Raw genomic sequence first — 27,755 nt, 5'->3', positions numbered from 1 at the left:
TCATCTTTTCTAACTGCCACTACTGTGAGGGGTTTGTGAAGAAAGTGATTGTGTATATAAAATTAAGAATTGCTGGCTGTTTAAAAAGTGTAAGAAATTTCAAATAACATTTTCAGAAAGTATTAGCTGGCCTATAAAACAAAAATGAAATCCCAATCCCCATCTTTGCCTCTTGCCTTCCCTCCCTTATTGCTAACTTCCAGCCAGCTGCCAATGCCCCTTGTCTCCTGAAAGAGGGTGGGCAGAGCTCAGTGATGGCAGGAATGGCCACACAAAGGCTCTGGTGCTCAGAGCTTGGCATTAATGAGCTGTCCAAAAACATTGGGCCCTAATACCTATCCAGCAGCAGCAGCAGCAGAGATCCTCTTGAAGACTGCCTCTTCACTGTGCCTAAGAGTTCTGCCAGCCCCAAGTCTCCTCCTATCTCATGTCTTCACTCAGATAACTGTTTTGTGAGAAGGATACATAACCAATGGTGTTTGCTTCTATCAGGTATGTGTGCTGTAGTAGGTCCCTGTGGTGTCTATAACATCCCTATATCATTATGCAAACCCCAGGTCCCCCCCCAAAAAAAGCTGAGGCCTCCTGGAACAGTAGTCCCTTAAGTTCCTACCGCTCAAAACAAATTTGAAGTGTTCATAGAGGATACCACCTTCTTACTCCTGCTCAAGACAGTCAAAAGCAGCCATTTCTCAGCTTTGGGTGGTCTGTGGAGGTGGGGTGGCAATACAAACTTGTCTTCCCCTGAGTTTGCCTGCCATGAGCGTAGAGGAACTGTGCAATTACTGTACAGAGGTGGCCAAGCTCATCCTTTTTTTCCCCACATTTGGCCAAAGCTTAAGGATGTATAGCTGACTGTGAAGGACGAGAGCTGGAGTGCGCCGTCTCCTCATAGTGAGCAGAACAGCCAGATTGCAGAAAAGAAAGAAGGAGAGGCAGAGGAGTGTAAAGGTTTAGAAAGAGTTAAAACTGAAGTGTGTCTATCAGAAGAGGGGGGGAAATGAGGAGGAGCAATGAGTGGAAGTATGGGAGGAGAATATAAATAGAGGGGGAGAAGCGCGGGATTTTCAGGCAAAAACAGGCGCAGAGAAAGTGAACAGGGAAGAAGAGAAAGTGAAGAAAGTGAGAGACCTTATTGATGCCTAGCCGCCTAGAGTGGTCCTGAGTTGACTAGATAGGCGGGATAATAAATAAATAAATAAATAAATAAATAAATAAATAAATAAATAAATAAATAAATAAATAAATAAATAAATGATTTCCCAAACCTCAAGGTAGGAGGGCTTCTACCTGATCCAGTATCTCCACCGGAAGGAGTAGTCATCCAAGAGACTTTAGAATGGACCGTGGTGGTGTTCCTCAGAGGGCAGGGTTGCTGGAGGAAGGTGGTACGCCCGGATCCCTCTTTCAACCAACCACCACTGGAAAGGGATTGGGCCCGCCACCCGTGTTGCGGGACCATCTGCGTGGTCCGGAGCGCTCCCCTTGAGGAAGGCTACCAACAGGGAACGGTTTGGGCCGGCTCCCCCATATTGAAGAACAAAAACATGGTTAATTGTTATAGACAGTTGGAGAAAAAGTTTAAACAGTGGGAGTTCCCTGAACCCACTGAAGTTGTGATAGATACGCCGTTGTTACACGTTAATAAAAGTTCTGTTGATGGTGTTGTGAAATTTCTGTTTCCCGCGTATTCCCATCTGAAGTTTATAACGGACCTTGTGGCACTGGCCAAGCATAGCTTCTGCTGGCTGATGAAACATGTACAGAGTCAGAGAAAGTTTGGTTTTGGTGGCTCCTTCTACAAATATTATCTGGACACGAAGAGAAAGTAAAAACAAGACATATGCATACCAGAGCTTGGAAGCAACCATTAAAAAGTTGTAGTTTTAGAAGAGGTAGCCATGTTAGTCTGTGCTAGCATATCGGGGGGGGGGGGAGACAAAAACATTGTAGCACCTTAAAAACTAACTGCTGTATTTTCATGTGAGCTTATTTGGACAAGTCCACTTCTTAAAACATAAAAGACAATAAAAGTTTAGTAAATTTTTTAAATCTATTTATTGTTCACTCCTAATTTGTTAAAGTTCTCAACAATTTTTATTACTTTGCTGACTTTCTACTGTTTAATGGGAACAATGGTATGAGTAACAACTAACACTGCTTATATAATTTTCAATATTTGTAATGATTTTTCTTGCATAATTAAAAAAATTAAGGAACAAATGAATCAATGAACTAAATAATTATTATTTTCTGTAAAGTTTTAACAGTTAACTAGTTCAACTTCTTACATTCTTTAACCTTAACTAATTAGTGCTAACAATTAACATTTCCAAGCTCTGTTCCACACAGCAAACAATAGGTCCAGATGATGAAACATCACACATTTTAAAATCAGTTTTGGATATACAACACAGTGACAAGAGGCAGTTTTATTAGGTGAGGGAAAATGTCCTCTTTGTTCTTATTTCCTCACTCTACCGTTGCTAGCATCACTTTCCTCCCGGCCAGGCTTTGATAAGTTGGGAGTAGGCAAAATCAGCTCAGTAGGATTTCAGTTCTTTTGCCTCTTCATGTAGAAAGAGATTTAGCTATTCAGGCTTTTTCCAGAGAATAGGTACATAAGAGGAATAAAATACTTAGGGCTACCTCATGTCACATTCACTTTGGCCATTTATTAGTGTTTGTAATATTTCTACCTCTTTGGTCTTCTGAAGGCACATGAAACCATGAAAACTAGTACTTGCCATTTAGTTTCTCAATCATGACGCCCAAGTCAAGAGACACACATTTTTAAGAAGTACATCAACAAGCTGTATTATATCCAGAGCAGGATGTGGTCAGAACATCTGGAAACCAAGCCCTAAGAGGAATGGTTGAGGGAGCTGGGGGTGCTTAGCCTGGAGAAGAAAAAACTGAGAAGCAATATGCTTGTTGTTGCTTAGTCGTTAAGCCATGTCTGACTCTTTGTGACCCCATGGACCAGAGCACGCCAGGCCCTCCTGTCTTCCACTGCCTCCCGGATTTGGGACAAATTCATGTTGGTAGCTTCAGTGACACTGTCCAACCATCTCATCCTCTGTCATCCCCTTCTCCTCTTGCCTTCACACGTTCCCAACAACAGGGTCTTTTCCAGGGAGTTTTATATTCTCATCAGATGACCAAAGTATTGGAGCCTCAACTTCAGGATCTGTCCTTCCAGTGAGCACTCGGGGTTGATTTCCTTCAAAATAGATAGGTTTGTTCTCTTTGCAGTCCAGGGGACTCTCAAGAGCCTCCTCCAGCACCACAATTCAAAAGCATCAATTCTTGGGCGGTCAGCCTTCTTTATGGTCCAGCTCTCACTTCTATACATCGCTACTGGAAAAAGCAATATGGTAGCCATCTTTAAATATCCGAAGGGCTGTGACATGGAAGATGGGGCAGGCTTGCTTTATGTAGCTCCAGAGGATGATACCCAAAGTAATGGATTCAAATTACAAGAAAGGACATTTCACCTCCTGACAATTAGAGTTGTTCAACAGTGCAGTGGGGTGCCTCAGAAAATGGTAGGCTGTCCTTCCTGGGCAGTTTTTAAGCAGAGGTTATATGGCTACCCATTAGCGATACCTTAGCTGTAGATTTCCTGCTTTAGCAGAGAGTTGCACTCATTGACTCTTGGGGGTCCCTTCTGGCTCTATATTTCTAGGATAAAACTATGATTTCTTCTTTTTGCAATATGACAAGAAATCGAGTCTGGAAGGAGTGGTGAGTGATAAAATAACATCTGTGGAATGTGGAAAGCAATATTTCTCACATTTGCCTTGGGTTAAGTTACTGATAGTCTTTTACCTTCCTGTTGTAGAGATGAGATTAGCTGCTTCATCCTATGATGCTGCTGAGCATAAACTTCCTACCTACTAACATAATGCTTTTATCCATGCTCTTCTTAAGGATAGAATTATTGAAGTTATATTCCTGCACTTTTCTTTCTTCAATAGCTTAACTGTGTTGGTTCTTTCTCATTAAAAATAATATGATCAAAGTGAAGGTCGCTGTAATTATTGTTATCACAGCAAAGCTAATCAATATTATCTTTGCAGTGCTGTACCCACAAGAAAGATTTACAGAGACAAGCTTAGTACCTGCTAGTGACTTGGGCTCAGTGCATACTGTCTCTTCAGAGTCTTCAATTTTATCTTTGTTTTGCTTGTACCAAGTTAATAATCCAATATTGGAACAGGTGCATTGTAGAGGATTGTAACTTAAATTGATTACACTCTGGCCAGATAGGCCAGTCAGCATATCACGTGGGATAATATGGATCCTATTATTGGCAAAATTGAGATAAATGTTCCTTAGATTGGAAAATGCACCTGAGTTGAATGCAATAAGACTGTTGTGGCTCAGATCCACATGTTTTAGCTTCTTGAGGGCAGCAAATACTTTGGCTTGTATAGCTGGCAATTTGCAGGAAGATAAAATTAACACCTCTAAATTGGGTACTTGCTGAAAGAGGTTGTTATTTAGGATGGTCCCTGTTTCAAAATTGTTTCCATTCAGGTTTAAGACATTGAGACTCTCTAGACCTTGCAAGATATGCTGGATATTGACATCAATGTGAGAGAAGGATAGGTTTAGGGTCTGCAAAAGATGCAGATTGCGGAAGGGTCCATGAGAAGCATTGGTAGTCGTTATGTGGGTGAAGGACAGATCTAGAATCTTGAGGTTAGCAGATTCATTAAAGGCTATATCACAGAACAAAATTTTGCTGTTGTAGCTTAGGTTGAGGTGTTGCAAACTGCTCAGGCCATGGAGCTGCTTGCTACAGCAGTCAAAACTTTCTATCAGACTACTGCTCAAGTCAATATGTTGCAGCTTAGACAAGGACTCCAAACATCCAATACCCAAATCCAGATTGTGAGAATTTCCTCTGATGGAAAGATGGGTGAGTTTGGGGAAGACAGAAGATCTGATATCACAAATGTGCACAAATTTGTTCTTGTTCAGATTTAATTCCTTCAGCATATTCATTTGAGGAAGGTCAAGCGGTAGCATGGAGAGGGAGGTTTTCGTCAAGTCTAGCCTTTGGAGTTTGGTCAGCCACTTGAATGTTTCACTAGAGAGATTTAAGAAAGTGCGATACTGCAGAGTGAGGTGGTCTACAGACATATTGAAGATGCCCTGCAACATGTTGGGGCTCACGGAAAGAACACTGATATCCAAAAAAGTGCCAAGCTGAAGAAAAACAGTTTTAGCATTTTGCAACCCTTTGACAATCACAGAGATGTTCGGACAACTGGTGAAGTCCAAACTGTGGAAAGAAATGGAACGAAAAGTCCCAGGGTCAATATGCATAATATCATTGCCTTTAAGAATCAGAGTCAGATTACTGGATTGCTGTAGTTGTTTTACATCTTTAGCTGATATTGTTTGTATATGGTTCATCTGCAGGTCCAAGTATTTTAGGCTTCTGGCTGGAAAATGTGGTGGGAGTTCTAGTGTTTGGATGTAGTTGTTTCCTAGTATCAATGTCTCCATGTTATTCAAGTCCAGCATTGGCACAAATGTTAAACTAGAGAGTCCTGTCTGGGTTAGGTCAAGGTATTTCAAAGACTGAAGTCCCGCAAACGCTGTGTTTCCCAGGAACATAAGATTATTTCCAGTCAAAACAATGGTCTCCAGGTAAGAGTTGTTTTCAAAGACACTTCCATATACCCAATTAATCTGACACCTTGAAAAACAAAACAACAATATTCATTTATAATGATTATAGTCGATGGATTCAAAATAGAGTTCTTCCTTTTGTTTACAATTTACAAATTTTGCAAGACAAAGAGTAAGGCTAAGAAGGTAACCAGTATTTATGGTCTTGCATTTGCCCCAGTCTAAATAATCAGTCAACGGTCTTCAGGCTGTTACCACCATCACGTAGTGGTATGTCTATTTTTAATCAATGTGAATATTTGCCAATTATATATGCAGCATGGAGCACCGCAGAGTTACATAAGAATGCTACGCTCAAGCAACAAATATCTATTTGAGTCTGTATTTGAAAGTTGCTTCAGTTCAGGGGTGGACAAAACGTGGCCCTCCAGGGTTGTTGAACTGGAACTCTCCCAGAGTGCTTTACCATTGGTGATGCTTCCTGGGGTTGAAGGGAGTTACAGTTCAACTACCTCTGGAGCCCCACAAATTGACCACTACTGTCAGGTGTAGGGAGGAAGTCTTTGCGTTGCATTGTGTAAAATTCACTAGTAAGGCATAGCTAAAGTGGGCCCATTGAATCAGTGGGGATTTGGTAAGTCAATTCCTCCATATGTTTTATTGATTCAGTGGGCCTACCCTAGCTGTGACTTGCTACTGAACTTCAGTCAATGTGTAAAGATCACAAAGGGAAGGTTTATGTGTCCTCCATGCAATTCAAAGTAGAACTAAGATCACATGAACCTCTGCTGCCAATGTGTTTCCAGGCACCATTCTAAGTGCTGGTTCTAACCTATAAAGCCCTAAACGGCTTGGGCCCAAGGTATCTCAAGAACCGTGTCTCTCTTTATGAGCCTGCTTGGGTTTTGAGATCACCAGGAAAGACATTTTCTTGGTCCCACCACCTTCACAGGTGAGTTTGGTGGGGACACTGGAGAGGGCCTTCTCTGTTGCTGCTTCCAGATTTTGGAACTCCCACAGGAGGTCAAGCTTGCCCCATCTCTGTTGTCCTTCAAGCAGGCAAATACTTTTCTCTTCAGAAAAAAATTCTCTCAGTGGTTAGCTGCCTGAGTGGTGTTTGTAAAATGGATTGTTGTGCCTTACTGCTTTCAGTGCATTTTTGTGCTGTTTTTGTTTACCATTTTTAGTGTAGTGTTTGTTTTTAGTATTTGTATACTTAGTGTTTTCAGCTTTAAATGCTATTTTTAAATGATGTTAGCCCCTTTTGGTCCTTTTTAAGGAGAAAGGAGAGGTAAAATATTTTAAATACATACATACATGCATACTGGGAGACCTAGTTTGAGTATGGGAACCAGTCTATTAAAAACCTTCATTTGTGGCCTAGTAGCTAGAGGAGTATCAGGTGTCTTCCAGCTTCTGCAAATCAGCTGGCCTGGCCCTTGTTTCCATTATCTTGAACCAGTTCCTATGCTGGTGAACCCTGTTTAAGATTTTGCTTCTGGTTTTTACTATCTTTGATTCTGATTTAAGAGCCTGGTTTTCAGACTACGTTTGTAGAAAATGGAAATTCTGGAAACACAAAGTTAACAATGACAGAGCATGACTCTGATTCTTTTAGAGAAGTACCAGCTTGTCTTGCTATGTCCTGACTCAAGAAATGGCCAGTTTCACAGAACAAGGTCAAAAGCAGTCTGAGGTCAGAAACATAGTGCTATGTTCTTTCTTTCATTGCTGCCTATGCTGTTCACATGAATGTCAGAAATCTTTCCAGAAGATTCTGCTGCAACATAGTGAGTTTGGCTCAAGAGGGCCACTGTCAGTTTCTACTCTTGTAATGTTCATTGGTCATAGTCTACAGATGGCTTGGTACTGTTTTTTTAAGGTATCCTTTTCAAGGATCAGTTCTGGCTTACACTGGTTATATTTGGTAATATACCGTATTTGCTGGCGTATAAGATGACTGGGCATATAAGACAACCCCCCAACATTTCCACTCAAAATATAGAGTGAATGGCTCTGTTGCGGTGCTAGCGGCGGCTGCCCGGGGCTCTGCCCGGGCCCGCCCTGGAAGTTCATGCCGGCGATGAGGCCCGAGGAGGAGGGGAAGTGGCCGGGCGGGCGGTGGCAGCGGAGGACGAGGAGGAGGAGGGGAAGCAGCTATCCGGCGGTGGGCGGCCAAGTGGGCAGCTGGCTCAGCAGTGAGGAGGGAGAGGAGGAGGGGAAGTGGGCGGGCAGGCGGCGGCAGCAGAGGAGGAGGAGGAAGAGGTGAAGCGGCTGTCCGGCGGCAGGCTCTGGCTGCTCAGGCATGGCCGGCTCTGCTTCCCTCCATCCATCTGGACCGATCGCCTGCCTGCTCGCCTGCCTTCCTTCCCGACCGGCGTGGCCCCATGTCACTCACTCAATGGCGGCTGTGGTGGTGGCTCCTTCCTGGCCCAATTGATGTGCACCCAGTGTATAAGACAACCCCCCCCCCCCATTTGGAGGCATGTTTTTTGGGCAAAAAAAAGTCATACGCCGGCAAATACGGTAGCTGTAAAGGTAAAGGTTCCCCTTCACATTTTTAGTCCAGCCGTGTCCGACTCTAGGGAGCGGTGCTCATCCTGTTTTTCAAGCCATAGAGCCAGCGCTTGTCTGAAGACAGTTTCCATTGTCACGTGGCTAGAGTGACTAGGGAACGCCGTTTTACCTTCCCACTGAGGTGGTACCTATTTATCTACTCGCATTTACATGCTTTCAAACTACTAGGTTGACGAGGAGCTGGGACAAAGCGATGGGAGCACACTTAGCCATGTGGATTCAATATTACAACTGCTGGTCTTCTGACCTCGCAGCACAGAGGCTTCTGCAGTTTAGCTCACAGCGCCACAATGTCCCTAGAATATAGCTTTAGAGACTATGAAAAGGCAATTTCAAGCATGCAGGCCCCTGAGCCTCGTCAGCTATTGCTTTTTGTCACCACCTTTCTTGTGATGTGCCCTGTTCTACAGTCTTTCAGTGACTGTGATACATCATGGAGCTGCTGCAGTTGTCAGATTTTCGTATTTTTACCTATAGCGGTGAAGAATGTGCCCCCTCCAAGGTTTTTGTGCAGGATAATGTGGTCCCCCAACACATTGACCATATGCATCTCACTCTTATGCATGTCACATTACTACAAATTAAAGCATGCCCTAACCTTGATTTGCAGTGCAGCTACTTGAAAGAAGTTTAGAACAGCTGACAGTTTTACTGTCTATTGTCAGGATTCGAGGCTCATAGAACCATTCACTGCAGCCAGAAATATCACTTCAAAACATGAAAATAAAAAGTTCATTCCACATAAATAATGAGATGGTGAAAATAGATTGTACCTTGTTAAATCTAAATATACCAGGTCCTTCAGCTTGCTTAAGGTGGAAGGTTGAAGGGAATGTAGGGAGTTAAAACTGAAATCTAGGACTTTGGTCGTGAAAGGCAGTTCTTCTGGAATATTGGTCAGTTCTAAACCTTCACAACTATAGCTTCTCTTAGCAATAATCTGTGAAATTCATAAACAGGCAGAGTTACATATGTTATACAACCATATTAATGCATTCAAATATATCTGTTAATCTAACATGTTCTATAGTACTTTTTTGAAGCATCAAATTACTTTAAACAACTCAGCATGTAGACCAAGATACCTGAAAACATCTGTTACTGTTCCATCTCTAAATCTCATGAGGTTTGTCCATGATTGCCTAGGAAGCTGGTAATCACTCTTTTCAGTTGCTTGTAAAAAGAACAAAATATAAATTTTATGGAAAGAAATATATTGGAGGCATTAGGGATGTGCTTCAGATACAGAATATATTGAGAAAACAAGCTAAAGCAGGCTTGTCCATTTCTGGACAGATCTGAAGAGGGAAACCTGTAACAGTCCTGGAATCAAACCAAGGTTCTTTGAAGTGCCAAATTTTGCTTTAGTGCTTCAGAAAAGTTGGCACCTGGCACCACTAGGTTTCACACCAAAAACTAAAGTAACAGTTGTCAAACATGGGTTTTTAATAGGGATGTATGGTAGGAAAAATAATATATAGAGTTTGATTGGGAAATATAGAACACATAAAATGCAGGAAGCTGGCATTCAAAATGCATTATACTGTCCAAACATGGTGTTCAGGAAGTACTCCAAGGGGGCATTTTCCCGGCTACAAGCTATCTTGGCAGGCAGCTGATTCAACCCACAGCTGTCTAGACAAGCCGACGTGGCGTATGCATGAGAAAGCCAAAGTTCAGCGTCATAAATGTTTTGTTTAAGAAACACAATGTATAAAAACAGAGATTTCCATCATGCTTATGGAACATCTCCAAAAGGACGAAATCATCGCCCAGAGATTACCTCACAGAAGATATGTGCAAAACACACTGCTTTTTACAAACAAGGGAGGCAACTTGAGCACCAGGGAAAAGTCCAAGTTCTCCTGGAGGTCTCAATCCTGGAGTGCCCATGAAGGATCAGGTTGACAAGATACATTCCCCTATCCCTGTGACTGGCATAGTGAGAGAAGTGTGTTTTTAATCTGTTAGCTATTGCTATTCTTAATTAATAACTTGATGTAGCAGCTCAGGATAAGACAACTTCCTATCTTCCTATTTTTTAAGCCGCCTCAGAAACTAATGTAAATTAAGGCAATTCTAGGGGCCTTTTTTTTCCCACCCATTGCACTCATGGTTCAGTTCTTGGACCCCCTAATAGCTTATATGGAGACTGGCAGCATGCCAAAAGCCTTGCTGTAGATGAAGAATGGTGGATATCTTCATGGGCAGCCATTTGCCCTTTGATGTTGCTACTGTTGGAAGAGGTAGATGGATTTCAGGATGGGTGGAAGATCTCAAGTCCTTTGGCCACTTGGGATATTCCAGAAGAACGAGTTCCCCCACCCTGTGATAAAACTACTTCATAATTTCCCAGTTTTTGTATGTATACGTCTTCATATTCTAAATGGCTGAAATGATTCTCCCAAGGCTTAGTTACTGGCAATATATTTTTCAGCTAAAATGTGCTGGTGGCACGGATTCCCTCCCACCACCACCCGTTCTACTATTTCATCTTTGGCATCATCAGCCAGTGGAGTAGAATGTTTCTGAAATAGATAATACCTCAGACTGAGAGATATTGCCCTCTCTTGTCTACAGTAATCAGTAGCCACATGTTTTGTCAAAAAGCAAGTAAGAACTTTGTTAGTCTTGAAGATTAATCTTAAAGACTTTGTTTTGCTATGTGCTGTCAAGTAGCACATAGCAGCTCTAACAGGGCTTTCAGGTTAAATGAAAGATTTAAGGAGTGGCTTTACCGCTTATACCCCCAGTGAGTTTCCATGGCTGAGCTGAGATTCGAACCCAGCTTCCTGAATCCTAGCCCATCACTCTATCCACTACACCAACAAAAAGTGCCACAATAGCTTTGTTTCGTTCCTCCTCTGAAAACTGCTAATTTTATTTATTTATTTATAATATTTTACCCCACCTTTCTCCTTAAAAAAAAAGACCCAAGGCATCTTACAGCATTTAAAGACCATATTTAAGAACAAAAGAATGAGTATACAAAGCTGGCATACCTCTTTAAAAGGTAATATTTTAAGCTGAAAACACCAGGTATAGAAAGATGTAAAAGGAACAAACAAAATACCCCTCTTAGCAATGCTAAAAACACAGTAAAAGCAATGATGCATAACAATTTATCTAACAATCCATCATCAGGAAGCCAATCATTGAGGGAAAGCTTGCCTGAAAAAAAAGGTCTTCACTTGCTTGCGGAAGGACAACAAAGATGGGGCCAGTCTGGCCTCCTGTGGGAGGAAGTTCCAAAGTTTTGAAGCAGTGACAGAGAAGGCCCGTTCTTGTGTCCCCATCAAACACACGTGGGAAGGTGGTGGGACAAAGAGAAAGACTTACCCTGATGATCTTAGTACCTGAGCAGGTTCGTTCGTTTGTTCGTTCATTCATTCATTCATTCATTCATTCATTCATTCATTTATACCCCGCCTATCTGGTCTACTCAATAATGGGAGACACAATCTTTGAGGTAGCTGGGGCCCAAGCCATTTAGGGCTTCACGGGTTAAAATCAGCATTTTGAATTATGCCCAGAAATAGATTGGTACCCAATGAAGGTGTTGTAATGGGGGTTATGTGAGCCCTTTAACCCGCCCCAGTCAGCAGTCTGGCTTTTGTGTTTTGAACCCACTGAAGTTTCCTGACATTTTTGACAGATTGGCCCACAAATCCAGCCAGGATGTAATTAAGGCATGTCTCACCATGGCCAGATCAGAGCTCTCAAGAAACAGGTGCAGCTAGAGCACTAGATTGAATTGTGCAAATGCATTCCTGGCCACCAGCATAACCTGGGCATCTTGGGTCAGAGATGAATCCAGGAGCAAGCGGCTCACCTGTATTTTCAGAGGAAGTGTAACCCATCCAGTACAGATTGCATCCTTATTCCTTGATCTGCGTTTTGACTGACCGAGAGTACCTCTTTCTTGTCTGGGTTAAGCGTCAGTTTATTTGTCTTCATCTAGTCCATTCCTGATGCCAAACACTGATTTGGAGCCAAAACAGCTTCCTCAGACTTAGGTGCAAGGATAGAGCTGGGTGTTATCCACATACTAGTGACATTGAACCCCAAAACTCCAGATAATCTCTCCCAGCAGTTTCAAGTAGCTGTTAAATAATCGAGGAGATAAAACAGCCCTAAGGGACTCTGCAAGCCAATGTCCAGGGCGTTGTTGAAGAGGAATCCCCCAGCATCGCCTTCTCTGTTCTCTGCTCCAGGAAGGACCGGAGCCACTGTAAAACAGTGCTGCCAAGTCCCATCCCAGAGAGACAGGTCAGGAGGATACCGTGGTCGATAATATCAAAAGCCACTGAGAGGTCCAGCAGAACCAGCGGGGACATACATCTCTGATCCAGTTCCCAGTTTACGTCATCCAGCAAGGCAACCAAAGCAGTTTCTGTCCCATAGCCAGGCCTGAAGCCATATTGAAATGGATCTAGATAGTCGGTCTTCTCCAGGAACCTCTGTAACTGAGAGGCCACAACCTGCTCTAGAACCTTCCCCAAGAATGGAATGATAGATATGGCTGGTAATTATTCAGTCTTGTGGGATCCAAGAAGGGCTTCTTTAACAACGGTCTTACTATTGCCTCTTTCAATTAGCTAGATTTAATACAGTGCCCCCAAACTGATGTATAATGTAAATTTCAATATGACATGCATCTTATTATAAATGTTTCAGCAAAATCTGGGAGATTCGCTTATACATTAGCTTTTTGCAAAGTCCTGCTTTCTACACTACATTGTGATCTGTGCAGAGATGCGTAACTAAGACATTTTAGTACAAGAAAGCAGGGGATTTCTAACAATAAAACTATAAATGTAATGAGAAGATGGGACTGGGTGGTGGGTATATGTATTATTTTCAGAAGGTTGCCTGAAGGACAAGAAGGTTTATTGGGATCAAAATAACATAGTGAAAAAAACAAACAAGCTGGAGGCAAATAATATACAGCATCTCTTGGCTCATCCCTTTTTCTTTACAGATATCTTAAATTGGAACTTTAGTTATTATAGTATTTTGCAGTCACTAAATATAAAACTTCTACCCCACACCTTAAAAAAAAGATGTTGGAACTATATGCAAATACATTGACCAGGTCTTTCTTTTGCACTTTCCTCAAACAAAGACATGATTCATTTGATACAGTGAAAAGCAGAAATATTCTGCTTCTGCTGGCATTAATGTACAAGAGCCTTTTCTGGTACATCTGGAAAGGATGTCTCTGCTTATACCATTAAGCTGTGCAAAGAGGAAAACATCACCCTGAGGGCTAGTTCTGAAGAAATTAGGTGCATTTAACTGCTTATAAAGTAAAGCACCTGTTTAGAAGCCCCTCCTGCATACAGGTTAAAGGCAGCAGTGATCTGTTTCATTACAACCCTCTCAGGTTCCCACAAAGGCCTAACAAGGCATTGCCCTCTGAAGATAAAGAAAAATACTTTTATGTAAAACAGTGTCCTAGACATCAAGCAACCGGTTTTCTGTTATCTCTCCATTTTTCTATGTGTTGCTTCTTTTCAGATTTTTTTTTTACACAAATGGTGATGCAGTTTACAAAACCCCCTGTTCTGTTTGTATCTGTATAACTACTTGTGTAAGAAGTGAGATGTCTAAATCTTTGGCAAAACAGACAGCTAATTAAAGTTTAAAAAACAAACGCCAGGATGATCTGTAAACTGCAATCATAAAAAGACTTGCTAGGAAGCCTATTGCTGCTGGGGCACCCCAGATTGTGCTTTGGGTTCCCTGCTGTTTTCTTTTTATGCTTTATCCTGGAGTCAGCTCATCAGTTCCCATGGATTTCTATAACCTTCATCCAATCATCCACCACTTCACCTGTCCTCCACAATTTGAAGAACATAATAGACAGTGATTCTAAGAGTTGTTCAGCCAGTTCTTTGTCAAGCAATTGTATAGTGATAAGATGACTAAAATGGTGACCGTGATAGGAGAGCATGACGTGATAAAGGCACCAAAGCTCTCCTAACATCAAGTAAGCCACCCTCATGAGCCACATAGCATGAAAGTAATTTCATAGTTTCCGTGCCCTTCTCAGTATTTGTTCTGTATACTTTTAAAATACATTTTTAAAATGCAATAATTTTATTTTTAATTGTATTTTTAAAAATTTCTTAATATTCTTCTTGTGTCTCCATTTTTATAATCAGACACAGAACACACCCACCCCGCAAGCATGATTCTGATAAGCCTGTTTGACCAGGAAAGAGTTAAAAAGCTAGCTATGAGTCAGCTAATCGGATCCTAATTGGCAAGGCCAAAAATTCAATTAGTATGTTTATTTGTTTTTGTTTTGTTTGTTTATTCATAGGCCACCTTTGTCCCAATAAGGGACCCTGTAACTTGAGCCTATTAGATTGTCCCAGATGTGGAGATGATTTCCACTCTCAAAAAGTAAAGAGAAGAGACGGTTTGGTCTCAGCAAGCCTGAGAGAATGTTTACTGAAAGTGCTATAAGAAAACAGCAGCTATCTGTTTTTCTAAGGTGAGGGGAAAGACTTTGAACATGTCTTACAAAATTGTACTGTATGCTAATTCCCTGTGGGTAGATTGGAAAATGTCCCCTTTTCTGAAGGAGAAAAACATTCTGGCACCTTAAGGACTTACTACCAAGTTTTAATTGCTGTAGCCTGGAATTAATTTAGCCACCAATCACAGAATCATGGAAAAGTGAAGTTAGAAGGGGCCTACAAGGCCATGAAGTCCAACCCCCTGCTCAACACAGGAATACAATCAAAGCGTATCTATCAGCTGATTATCTAAGTTTTTCTTGAATGCCTCCAGAGTTGGAGCACTCACCAACTCCCAAGGCAACTGGTTCCACTGTCGTACTGCTCTGACAGTTAGGAGTTTTTTCCTGATATTCAACCAAAATCTGGCATCGTTTAACTTGAGCCCATTGTTGCGTGTCCTGCACTCTGGGATGATCGAGAAAGGATCTTGCCCCTCCCCCAGCCTTTCAGGTATTTGAAAAATGCTATCATATTACCCCTCAGTCTTCTTTTCTCAAGGGTAAACATGCCCTGTTCTTTCAGCCTTTGCTCATAAGGCTTGGTTTCCAGTCCCTTGATCATCCTTGTTACCCTCCTCTGCACTTGTTCCAATTTGTTAGCATCCTTCTTGAAGTGTGGTGTCCAAACGTGGACACAATACTCAAGGTTAGGCCTAACCAGTGCTGAATAGAGGGGGGACTAGCACATTTGGAAGCTATACATCTATTAATGCAGCCTAAAATGGTATTTGCCTTTTTTGTAGGCACATCACACTGTTGGCTCATATTTAGCTTGTGATCTACAACAATTCCAATATCCTTCTCACTTGTGGTTTTGCTGAGCCAGCTATCCCCTATCTAACTGTGCAATTGGTTTCTGTTTCCAAGGTGCAGTACTTTGCACTTATCCCTGTTGAATTTCATTCTGTTGCTTTCAGCCCAGTGCTCCATCCTATCAAGGTCATTTTGAATTTTGTTTCTGCCTTCTAGGGTATTAGCTACTCCACCCAATTTGGTATCATCTGCAAATTTGACAAGGATTTCCTGCACTCCCTCATCCAAGTCATTAATAAAAAATATTGAAGAGCATCGGGCCCAGGACTGAGCCTTGGGGTACCCCACTTGTTACCTCCTCCCAGTTAGAGAAGGACCCATTACTCATCACCCTCTGAGTACGATTCTGTAGTCCACCTTGACAATCTATCCAGCCCACACCTAGTTAGCTTGCTAATCAGGATATCATGGGGCACTTTATCAAAAGCTGTGCTGAAGTCAAGATATACCACGTCTACAGCATTCCCTCTGTCTATCAGGGAGGTGACCTGATCAAAAAATTAGTTTGGCAGGATTTGTTCTTGACAAATCCATGTTGGCTTCTAGTTATCACTGCATTGTTATCTAGGTGCCATATGTCATTTGTCTTTTGCTACTCACATACCTGAAGAATGTTTTTATTGCTTTTCATTTACCCTTAGCTCTGTGCTTGTGTCTTCCTTTCCCTTCCATTCAGTTTAAAGCCCTCCTGATGAAGTTATTCATGCTGTGGCCAAATACATTCTTCCCAGTCTTTGTTAGATGCAAGCTGTCTCTTGCTAGCAGTCTTTCTTCCAGTAAGCTTAGCTCGTGCTCCCAAAAACCAAATCCCTCTCATCGACACCACCTTCATGGCCAGTCATTCATCCAGAGGATATTCCTTTCTCTTTCGATTCCTCTTCCGAGCACAGGAAGAATGGAAGAGAAAACTATCTGGGCCCCAAAGCCCTTGAATTTCCTTCCCAGAGCTTCAAAACATTGTCATTGCTTACAGAACAGTGCTTCTTGGGAGGGGAACTGAATGTCAGCAGGTCATTGTCAAGTGTAAAATGTCACACTTTTGCTTGGGAAATAACCAATCACTTTGTTTTCGGGCCATGTAAAATATATAAATAATTGCCATGTAGTCTGAAGAAGTGGACTTGTCCACAAAAGCTCACATTAAAATATAGCAGTTACTGTAGTCTTTAAGTTGACACAATGTTTTTTCTTCTTTTTCTTTTCTCCCCCCCACCAATATGCTAACACAGACTAACATGGCTATCTCTTCTGAAACTATAACTTTCTGGAGGAGTACTTTCTTTTACTTTCTTTAAAGCAAACTGTTCTTTTATTCTTTAAAGAAAATCTCTTTTCAATCTGTTTCCGTTTGTTTCTTTAACTTGTCTCTCCAAATATATCTCTTCCTGCCCTATGAATGTAGGTAATGCTTCATTTCATGAAGCTCCTGTTGGCAAGCATGTACCATGCATGCTCAATCTAATAGCAAAGTGGCTGGTATTGGTGTGTGTGTGTGTGTGTGTGTGTGTGTGTGTGTGTGTGTGTGTGTGTGTGTGTGTGTGTGTGTGTGTGTGTGTGTGTGTGTGTGTGTGTGTGTGTGTGTGTGTGTGTGTGTGTGTGTGTGTGTGTGTGTGTGTGTGTGTGTGTGTGTTTCCACAGTCTTTTATGAGAATCAGTATTTTAGCCCTGCAATCTAGATTCTTTTCAAATTTTAAAAAAAGCAGATGAGGCTAACCATTCTCTTTAAAGACAAGCAAGATTGATATTTTCAATGTATGGGATCTGTTTTAAATCAGGGGTCATTTGGGATATATATGTATGTTGGGGAATAAGCAGTAACGGACTCACCGGTCAGAACCCAGTGACTATATGTAGAACTACTAGAACATAATCTCCCACCTTCCCTGCATTTCACCATGCATCTCCAAATCGAGCAGGGGCGGGAGAGAACTTCTAAAATCCTTTAGAATTGCATCTCAGATGACACAGAGGACTCTAGCAGAGTGAGGTAAAATCCCATCATCCTAGGCATCAAACACTAGCATGGTACTGTGTGCAGGCCAGTGGGTCTAACTCAGTGGTTCTTAACGTGGGCGATAATGCCCCCCAGGGGGCGATTTCATTTTTCAGGGGGGCGGTAGAACGAAAAGGGGCGGCATGGGGGCGCTGGAGCAGAAGGGGGGCGCTGGAGCAAGCGAAACCTGTGAAGATGGCTGCAGCCTTTTTACAGTGTGCATGAATATATATTTTCCTCCAATCTTAATTCAGTTTCAGAGTTTTCGTCTTGAAATTTTAGTTCCTGCATTGCGGTTTGTTTTTATGCCCTTTTTATATTTCATTTTGCATCTTAAAATTCACTTGGAACTAAATCATTAAATGTTACTTTTTTGGGGCATTTCATTTTCTTGCAATTGAATTTTGTTTTCAGGGGTCATTGGATTTAAGTAAGTAAGTAAGTAAGTAAGTAAGTAAGTAAGTAAGTAAGTAAGTAAGTAAGTAAGTAAGTAAGTAAGTAAGTAAGTAAGTAAGTAAGTAAGTAAGTATCACTGCAGGGAGGGGGGCGATGATAACTTCCTCATTGGCTCAAGGGGGCATTTCTTTCAAAAAGGTTAAGAACCACTGGTCTAACTTCTAAGCCTTGCTTCTAAGAAACCATGCTCGGTGGGGGGGGGGGATATCCCTATCTATACCCAGTTACAGTAAATGTGCTCAGAAGTTATTCCTGGAGTTTTTCTATCCCACCTCTGGCAGTTCTCTCAGTTTTTAAGCAACCTGTTGTTAGCATGCAAGTATTCACTTCTCCAAATTAATTATTGATTCCCTCTTGAAAATGCTTTTGTCCTGATAGAGAGACAAATAAGTTATCACTCACCTCAGTGCACATTTTATCTACTGGCTTGGTTACTTCACAGCTAACACCTAAAAGCCCCATCAGAATCCAGCAGTACGTGCAGCAGGCCATTAAGGAATTGTATTAGATTCTCCACACAGACAAGCCTCTCAGTAATGGAAGTCAGATGAAAAATAATTTTCTAGAAAGAGGTTCAGAAAGCATTGTTAAACAGGAGAACTGAGTGCGACAAATAATAGCGACAAGTAAAGAGAAGTTTCCTCTTGAAGGCAAAAGGACTCACGTGCAGTGAGCCTCTCAGTTCCTCTTTTTTTGCTTGCCTCCTCCATCACCCTGGCCTCATCCTGACACATTAAATGTTGGAAGAAAGATATGCAACAACGTGAGGGGAAGAAATGTTCTCTGTAGCTCTCTTGATAGATTCCGAAGACCCGCCTTGGGTCCTTTTTACAGAGAAAGGCAGGATAGAAATATTTTAAATAAATGAATATAATAAATAAGAACCATTAATGGAACATCTTTCTTCATGAGAGGAATAGCCCAGGTAACATAGACTTGATGCTGTTCAAATCATGGATGTCTGAGATCGTGCTGGGGAATATAATTTCCTCCACTTCTGAGGTGCGGGCAAGGATGCTGTTGTTTATCTAATTTGGAATCATGGACGAACCAAAGGAAATCCTAGGATGTGTTGAAGTACACAAAATTATTAGGGTAAGCCCTTTAGTGGGGTCCTCCCCCTGGAAGGGAAAGCAGCTCAAGGAGGACTGAAGTTGCTCAGTGGTACAGAAGAGTAACTGGTATGTTGGTACAGGGAGAGGGAACAGATGAGGGAATGGAAATGGAATGGACTGCTGTGGAGGAAGGTGTGTCTGGCTGACAAAGTGAACATCAGCATTTGACACTGACATTTTATTGCAACATTTTGGGAATAAAAGAAGTGGGTGCTGACTGCAATAGTGTGGAAGTGCCAACGTCAGTTTAACTGGGTGTGGGAGCATTGTGTCTTGTGTCCATGTTGATGAGTGTCTTGTCCCAAAAGGAAAGTTGAGGAGAGCAAACTGGGAAGGAGAGAAATGGGTTCTCAAGTATCTGTTGTGAATTACAAATAGATAGGCATAGAAAATAGTGTTGTGTGATACCTTAAACCAACACAGTTTGGGGGATTGCCCTCCTGGATGATCTTAATGGATTTCCTTTGGTAATTTGTGCTTCTTTTGTCTTTAATACCAGTCTCCAGAATTATAATTCTCTTCATCATTCTGCAACTAACAATACCACACACACCTAACTTGTCTAGAACATCCTCTTTTCAACTTGCACACACAACAACACTGTGTTCCTATGCCCAGAGGCAACAATTGTGTCTTCTGTGGGTTGCCTAATTTCTTCCAAACAGCCATAACTCTTAATCCAGGGCTTGCTGCTTTTTGTCCTTCCTTCATAAGAAGGGCATCGTTTCATTTCATTCAATGATATACCAAAAGCGACTTTTATCAGTAAGCTCACGTTCTTCTTTATTATCCAATTTTATGCCTGGTCTGGTGTGTTTTTTCTTCTGCCCACTTCATATCCCATTCAATTACTGGGAGGAATGGGATTGCCTTCCTGAAGTCCCTAAATAAGGCCCCTGGCCTAAACTGCTTATCTAATCCTAGTGGGCGTATTCTTATCTCATAAAAATATCTTACTGCACAGATTAATTTGTCTGCTTCTTCCAATGCTCCGCCAGTTTTCTCAGGGGCTGCTATCAAATGCTTTTGTTAAAAATCAATAGACTTTTATTAAGATAGGATTTAGTGATGCGATATTCTTCTCTCCCCTCTCCCTTTCCGCCAGCAATCTGTGTCTCAAATATTCTTTCATACCATGATCTACCCAGATGCAAGGCTTGGAGAAAATCATAAGGAGGCAATTTCCCAGAATCCCTGCCAGTGGCAGTGCTGGCTTTGGGGTTTTATGGGCTGTAGTCCAAAAAATAGCTTTTCCAAACTTTGCAAATATGAGTGTTTGAGTAGGTTTGAGACTCCTCCTGGATAAAATTTGCTCTTAAACCAAACCAATAGAAATACCACCTTGCTTCCAGTCCTTACTACCTTGGAAGAAGGGAAATTAATGCACTACCAACCTTATGTGTGTTTGTGTATTTTTTTTTTAACTTCTGCACTGACAAGAAATGTAACTGCTCCCCTGGGATGCCTGAAGCCCTGCTTGGCGGCTGCAGAGGTAAGCAAAATTGGTCCTAGGCCAAGAAGCAGGTTGTGCTTTATGATCATTTAAAGGAGGCTGATACCAGCTTCATAGCTTTGCACGCTGGTTTCTTCCTCAGTGTGTTGGTCTGATGGCAGGTGTTACTAGGAAGTCTTGTGGGTTTGGGGTAGCGGATGTGGTTAAATGAGGCTGAAATGCAAAGCAGACAGGGAGAGCCTTCTGTTGCACAAACACCAGATGTATCTGCCCATCCAGATTAAGGTCAGCAGGAACCATATGAACATGTTCTCCAGGCCAGAGCTGAGTTGTTAAGTACATACACTTTAGAAATGCTACAGGGTTGTTAGTTATTGATCTGCCCTCTCACCGTGTGTTTGGCAAACAAAAGTCGGATGCGATGACAACGGATGGGAGGTCTGAGCATCTAAACTGCTGAACAGATAACAGCCCCACTAATTCAATCAATTGAGTTTCAAGCAATCAAGACACCATCTGGACAGAATCTAACTCATTGCCCAAGAAGATAAAGACATCTGGACTTCCTCGGTGCCAAGGACATGCATGCTTAGTCCCACAGGCAGTAAGCTGTAGCCAGACACAGGCTGACAAGTTTTCTTAATTATGCTGAAATAATCTCACATTTCAAGTGCCAGGCGCTCCCTGTGCCAAGAGGTTAGATGGGTCACATCTCACACAGGCAAACTGAAGGGGGAGCCATCTTTCGTTTTGACTAGAGGGAGCCAATTTCAGTCTCTGGGGGATGGGGAAAAGAGAACATGAAACTGCAAGATGTTGCCTCAGAATCTTCTGATGGTGGCAAGAAACCTTCCCCAAATTTGCAAACACAAGTGCAAGCCAAGTTCATTATCACTTAGGAGTGTTACTCTTCTGCTCTTTTCTGTGTGAAGAAAGGAGAGAGAGGCAGCCATGAGATCCAATGGGAGGAAACAGGAAAGAAATGGGAAGCTGGTGAGATCATCGATGAAGATCAAATGTAGTAGGTAGAATGAATTCTATGCATCACACTTAAAGAAGGCAGGAAGGGCTGGCCCTACCATTAGGCAAGATGAAGTCACGGCCTGAAGTAGAGGATGGAAGAGGAGCAAATTGTTATCATATTTTAACTGCTGGCTAAGTGGAAGAGGTGAGGTGTTTTCTGCCTCATTTGTGAGCATAACTTGGCTGCCCTTGAATACTATACACCAGTTCTATGGGTTCTATAGGGTGGATTTGCCACTTTTCCTCAGGCAGCAAAATGCCTTGGACAAGCCCTGGAAGCAGGATTTCAGCACAGAACTTGGTGAAATGAAGTAGCATAACACAGCATTGCTTCTACTGACGATTGTAACACTTATTCTCCAGGTAGCCTCTATGAAAAGCTCATTGTGTGTGTGTGTGTGGGGGGGGAATAAATTTGTGTCACCTTGAATTAGTAGCTATGTTACCACCTACTCTTCTTTGATTCATCCAAGTTGTGGGAAACCCATGATTACCCTGTTGTGGGGTTATGTGGGTCTCAGGCCCTCCGTAAGTAAGGGGACATCAAAGGGACAATGACCACCATGCGGGAGAGCAGTCAGTGGAGATAATAGAAACTTTATTCTTGAACTACGTACTGTATATACAGCTGGCTTCTTGGCACTCATGGGATCTTTCTGTACCTTCAACCTGCTAGAGTCCTTTCTATTATGGCAAAGTGCTTTGTCTTCACCCCCTCGTTTTCCAGTCCAAATTCCCCCACGTGGTTTCAGTTAATCCCAGTCCTTCACTGCCCTGGGGGTTTTCTGTTGTTCTTTCACACGGAGATTCTATCCTAGGTGTCACAGTCTGTTAAATTGTTGTTCCCACTGCCAGCAATGTTGCTACATTGGGATTTGGGATTGGCTTCAGCAGGCCCAGTCTGCCCCACTGTGGGTTTGGCTTTTGGAAGGTCTAGGGATCCTTGCACCCAGCTATGGTGGGCCAATGAGGTGCCGTGACCTAGGGAGAGACACTCTTGGTCAAGATCAGTGTATCCACAGTAGGAGAGGATCTCTAGGTGCCATGGGCTTTTGAGTTACTCCACACTATCGCTCCACAAGCCTTCCACCTTCTTGTCTTCACTGCTGCCCTTCCCCTCCACCACTAGCTCTTCTCCCTTTAAACCCCCTCCTCCTTCCATTCTCAAAGGTTCTCCTATTTTCCTACCCCTATGTGCTTCTGGCTGCCACACATTCAAAGCAGAAAGTCAATGCAAGATAGAAAAATCACAGAGACAGATCTCTGGGCACAAAGCTTTAAAAACAAAACAAAACTCATGCAAGAAGCCGTGGTATGTTTAAGCCTTTTCAGATAACTAGCACAGCCAAACAGAATTGTAAGCCCTAATGCAAACTAGCTCACTGAAGCTCTGATTCTACGCACGGACTTCTAGTAGTTTCTCACTTCCCATTGTCCTGGGATCAGCTCTCTCACATGACCAGCTGAAAAGAGAGTAGTGGCCCAGAGCATGAAAGGAAGCGTTTGCTGGAAGTTTTAATTATACCTTAATGTAGCTGATTGAGTAAGCTGAATAGCTGACTGGCTGGTGTCAACTGACACCATTTCTGGTTATTAACCCCTTCCGCCCTTTCTAATGTATTTTTTGCTGCATAATGACACAGATGAATCCACTTGTCATGGCTCCAATATTTTACATGAGATCTATTTGGACTATGCTGCAAAAATAGAGGTGCAAAGAATATTTTATAAATTCTCCAGTCTCACAGATTTTGGCTATCTCAGTTTGGCAAGACAATTGAGATACTTGATGAGGAGTTTACAAGGTCCTTGAGATTTCTCCCCTGCACATTAATTAGATCAAGGAAAGGAGCACTAAGTTTTCCTCATCCAGTTCTCCATATTTTGTGTACTCTCTCTGTGCAAAACCAGCACCCTTTTTTCCTTGGGAAGCAAAGCACCAGAATGTGTTTTGTTTTTCCTTGGTTTTACTTCATTTGAAATCTTTGGGAGATGTTAATATTTTTCCAGGAATCAATTTTGCCCCTCCTTGTGTTGTTTTCATATGGTAATAAAGGGGAGCTGGTACTTGTGAGATTGTTAGCCTCATTATGTCAAAAATAACATGGCTACTGTCAAGTACTAAACTAACAAGCTGCTACATTTTTTAAATATAGGGCGCTATGCCATAGCCAATGCTGAAGGACATTTCAACTGCTGGCCAAATGGGGTTAGGGAAAAGGTGCCATTTTGCCGTTTGCTTCAGGTAAGAATAAGTCTTGCCTTGGCGGTACCAGCAGTGAAATGAACTCCACCCCAAAACACAAGGTGCAAATGATCTATATGGCCTGTTGCCTGTAGCATTTCTACCCTGACCTGATGCAACAAAGACTAACCATCTGACTGAGCAGTACCCACAACCTCTCACTCCCTCAAACAATTGTCCCATAAGGTCTTGGTGGCTTCACTATTTCTCTTTTTCTTGCATATGCTGAGTTTACACCTTGCTAAAACCTTGAAGATACCAAACGAAAAGTGTAGAGTGCTGTCCTCTGAAGATGCCGGCCACAGAGACTGGCGAAACGTTAGGAAGAACAACCTTCAGAACACGGCCAAGGAGCCCGAAAAACCCACAACCGTTTACAAATTCCTTTGTAGAGACAGACCACCTCAGTCAGTTCATTAGTTACTAAGCAATGCATTGCAAGTATCTCTCATTCTTCTATAAAGGTAAAAAGCTGTGACCCTTCAAAGGTTTTTTTTCCACCTACAGCCCTCTTTTGCCCTAGCTAGCATAACCACAACCACAGTAGGAGATAACGAGAGTGGCAGTTTTAAAACACCTGAATGGCCACAGTTGCCTGTTCCAGATAAAATGCAAACATTATTTGTTGCAGTTTTATTGTTGTTGTTGTTGTCTAAATGGGTCAGTGCTCTGGTAGTTAGAAATCATCATAGAATTGTCATAGAATCATCATAGGTTGAAAGGAACCCTGGAGGTCTTCTAGTCCAACCCCCTGCCTAAGGCAGGAGACCTCATACCATCGTGGACAGATGGCTGTCCAATCTTTTCGTGAAAACCTCTAGCAATGGGGCAACCACAATATCGGGTATCAAGCTTAATGGTTCTCACCGTCAGGAAATTCCTCCTTATTTCCAGGTTGGATCTACCTCTTACGAGTTTCCACCCAGTGGTTCTTAGTATGTTACCCTCAGGCACAATGGAGAATAAATCAAAGCCCTCTTCACTGTGGCAACCCTTCAGATACTGGAAGACTGCTATCATGTCTCCACTCAGTCTTCTCTTCGTTAAGTTAAAGGTAAAGGTAAAGGTAAAGCTTCCCCTTGACAATTTTTGTCCAGTCGTGTTTGACTCTAGGGGGCGGTGCTCATCCCCGTTTCCAAGCCATAGAGCCAGTGTTTGTCCGAAGACAATCTTCCGTGGTCACGTGGCCAGTGCGACTTAGACACAGAACGCTATTACCTTCCCACCAAGGTGGTCCCTACTTATCTACTTGCATTTGCATGCTTTCGAACTGCTAGGTTGGCGGGAGCTGGGACAAGCAATGGGCGCTCACTCCGTTGCATGGATTCGATCTTATGACTGCTTGGTCTTCTGACCCTGCAGCACAGGCTTCTGCGGTTTAGCCCGCAGTGCCACCACGTCCCTTCGTTAAGTTAAACATACCATATAAACATACTATTTAAGCTAAACACCCATATAAGCATAGTTGGATGTTTATATGGATGTTGTTTGAGGTTTTATTTATATAACTACTACCTATGTAGCATGCTCCAATACACTGAGAATAATATTTCTGTCACTTATCCAGGGTCATGCTCAATTTTTTTTTACTCAGATGATTTAACTACCTATATATCTGAGACCATTCTCTGGTGAACTTTCTTAATCTGTAATCATAATGCTTCAACACTGTCAAAGTATTTCACATTATCATTGCTTCAAATCCAAACTCAATGTTACTTTTCGGTTTAAGCTGTTCAGCCCCTGTTTTATTTCCTCAGTCTTTGAGGGGCAATTTGGATAGTTACTTGCCTTCTGTGGAAAGGTAAAAATATTTACATGTACATAGAATCTCAGGTTTGCTTTCACCCTCATTCAGACTTTTGAAAGCTAAACTTGTTTCTGTCCCAAAGATAAACTGATTTGTGAAATTTAGTAAATTCTTCAAAACTGAACTTATCTGAATTTCTCTCATGTTGGTGCCACCCAAATCTTGCCATGGGAGCTTCTTAAGGAAGGCATTCCAAAGCGGACGTGCCACCACAAAAATGGCCCTCTCCCCATTAGTTGCATGTTGCACTGGGTAGGTATATAATGGAGGAGTCCAGCTGGTAACCTGGCCTGAATCTGTTTAAAGGTTTGCAGCTTAATGCCCATACTTTGAAGTGAAATCAGAAGGCAATTGGAAGCTAAAACAGATGGAAGAGTGCTACCATATGCTAATCGTACTTCCCAGTCCTTGTGAAACATCTTTCTGCCCTATATTGAAGCAGAAAAATTTCTGGACCCTTTTCAGCCCCGTATGCAATGCTTTGCATCAGTGAATCTGAGTGGCAAATGCCTCCTCCATCCACATCTTAAATGCTTAATTGATACAAGAGTCATGCATAGCCTAGGTTGGACTCCTGTCACAGGAAGGACACTGCAGAGTCTTAGAAGGTATCTTTCAAGGGAAAATTAAGGCAGTGTAGTACTTCTTCCTGTCAGAGAGGCCAGATCACATCACACTCTTGAAAATAACAAAATTTCAAGAACAATTTCCATTAAAACCACTAATTCCAAAGTCCCAGACTTTAAATAAGTAGAAACCTAAATTGTACTGTGTCTTACCACGAAGTGATCCATGTGTGCAGCTGGAATTGGGTATTAGAATGGAAAGGTTGCTTATTATTCTTTATAATTGAAATGTCAGTGTCTTAATGTGCACACCTCTAAAATGGAAGAGGCAACATTTAGGTTGAACATCAAAAGTGTTGTTCTTCATACCATACTGCCATCTAGTGGCTGCTCATAACAAATTTTATACAGTATATGGGAGAGAGGTAAAGCTTTTTGTCATGGTGGGAGCATATGATGTATGTTTCTAATATGAATGCTGAGAAAAATCTACATATTCCCTGCCTTTAGGGTTTTTGGATCTTGGAACAAGAGAGGACTTTCTGAGTGGACAAATGGTCTGTCATAATATTTGCTTGGTCACTTCAAGGCAGTTTTATCATCCTGATTCACCTGCCAATGCGTATTGAAGGTGGTTTCAGCTGTGGGCAAATATGCAAAAATGAACCACTTCAGGGATATTTGTTAAATTTGGGGGCTGCAAAGAGCCTCTGATCCCCATCAAGGCAGAGCAATATATCTAAGAGACTTAGTGTTCCATTCACCATTTGTACAATTAAAAAGTTTTAAAGGAAGCTTGACAATGTGAACTGGGGAAAGGGGAAGGGGGAAGCCTGGGCAGAATCAATAAGCTGAGGTGTTGGTGCCAAAAGAGAAGGTGGGTGATAGCTGAGCTCCCCATGAAAGCTCAGGATTGTCCCTGGGCACTCCTACCACCAATTCCCAGGGAATAATTCAGATTGAGCCCCCCCCCAATTGGTATGTATCCTCTTGCTTCTGCTTGGCCAGCTACTTCACACAAAGTGAGGGAAATCCATAACTTAGCCTCTAGATTTTGACATAGTCCCCCCCCTTCTCCTTTTTTCACCCTTGAAATCAACTTCCTGATTTTCATTTAAAAATATTACACTACAGTAGGATGCCCATATCTTTGAGGGACCGGTTCCAATCCTCCTTCCCTAGGATGTTGAAAAAATTGGATTATAGTGAATGCTATTTTAATAGTAAACGCTATACATAGCATGGTCTCTGGCTCCCTCTAGAGGCCAGTTCTGGTAACATCACCTTTAGAAATTATTTTCTAGGATTTTTCTTTTAATAATTTTAATATATTTAGACTATAGATAAGTAAATCAGTGGATACTGATCCCATGGATAAGGGCTTCTACTGTGTTAGAATTTAAAGCATGTGTGATTGTGGAAGGATACTGGTTGTATGAGCTTTTTGTGGATGGATCACAACCATTATGGTGTTAGGGCCTGTCTTTCCTCCCTCTCCCTCTCCCTTTTTAAACTCACTATTGCAATGG

At 42.1% G+C, this 27,755-nt stretch overlaps 1 protein-coding gene across 1 annotated transcript; it reads right to left on the bottom strand.

The window, feature by feature from the left end:
• Positions 1 to 2,034: 2,034 nt before the first annotated feature.
• Positions 2,035 to 18,658, bottom strand: CD180 (CD180 molecule). Its single transcript, XM_020783703.3, has 3 exons — positions 18,417 to 18,658; positions 8,997 to 9,163; positions 2,035 to 5,713 (listed from the first exon to the last, which is right to left on the bottom strand). Exons 1-3 carry the CDS (start codon positions 18,504 to 18,506, stop codon positions 3,982 to 3,984), a joined length of 1,989 nt encoding a protein of 662 aa, XP_020639362.3. The 5' UTR covers positions 18,507 to 18,658; the 3' UTR covers positions 2,035 to 3,981.
• Between the last annotated feature and the right edge of the window lie 9,097 nt (positions 18,659 to 27,755).

Source organism: Pogona vitticeps, chromosome 2 (genome assembly GCF_051106095.1).
Source record: "Pogona vitticeps strain Pit_001003342236 chromosome 2, PviZW2.1, whole genome shotgun sequence".
Classification (NCBI taxonomy): Eukaryota; Metazoa; Chordata; class Lepidosauria; order Squamata; family Agamidae; genus Pogona; species Pogona vitticeps.
The sequence above is the reverse complement of the archived record's forward strand: the minus strand, read 5'-3'. Positions and strand labels throughout refer to the sequence as shown.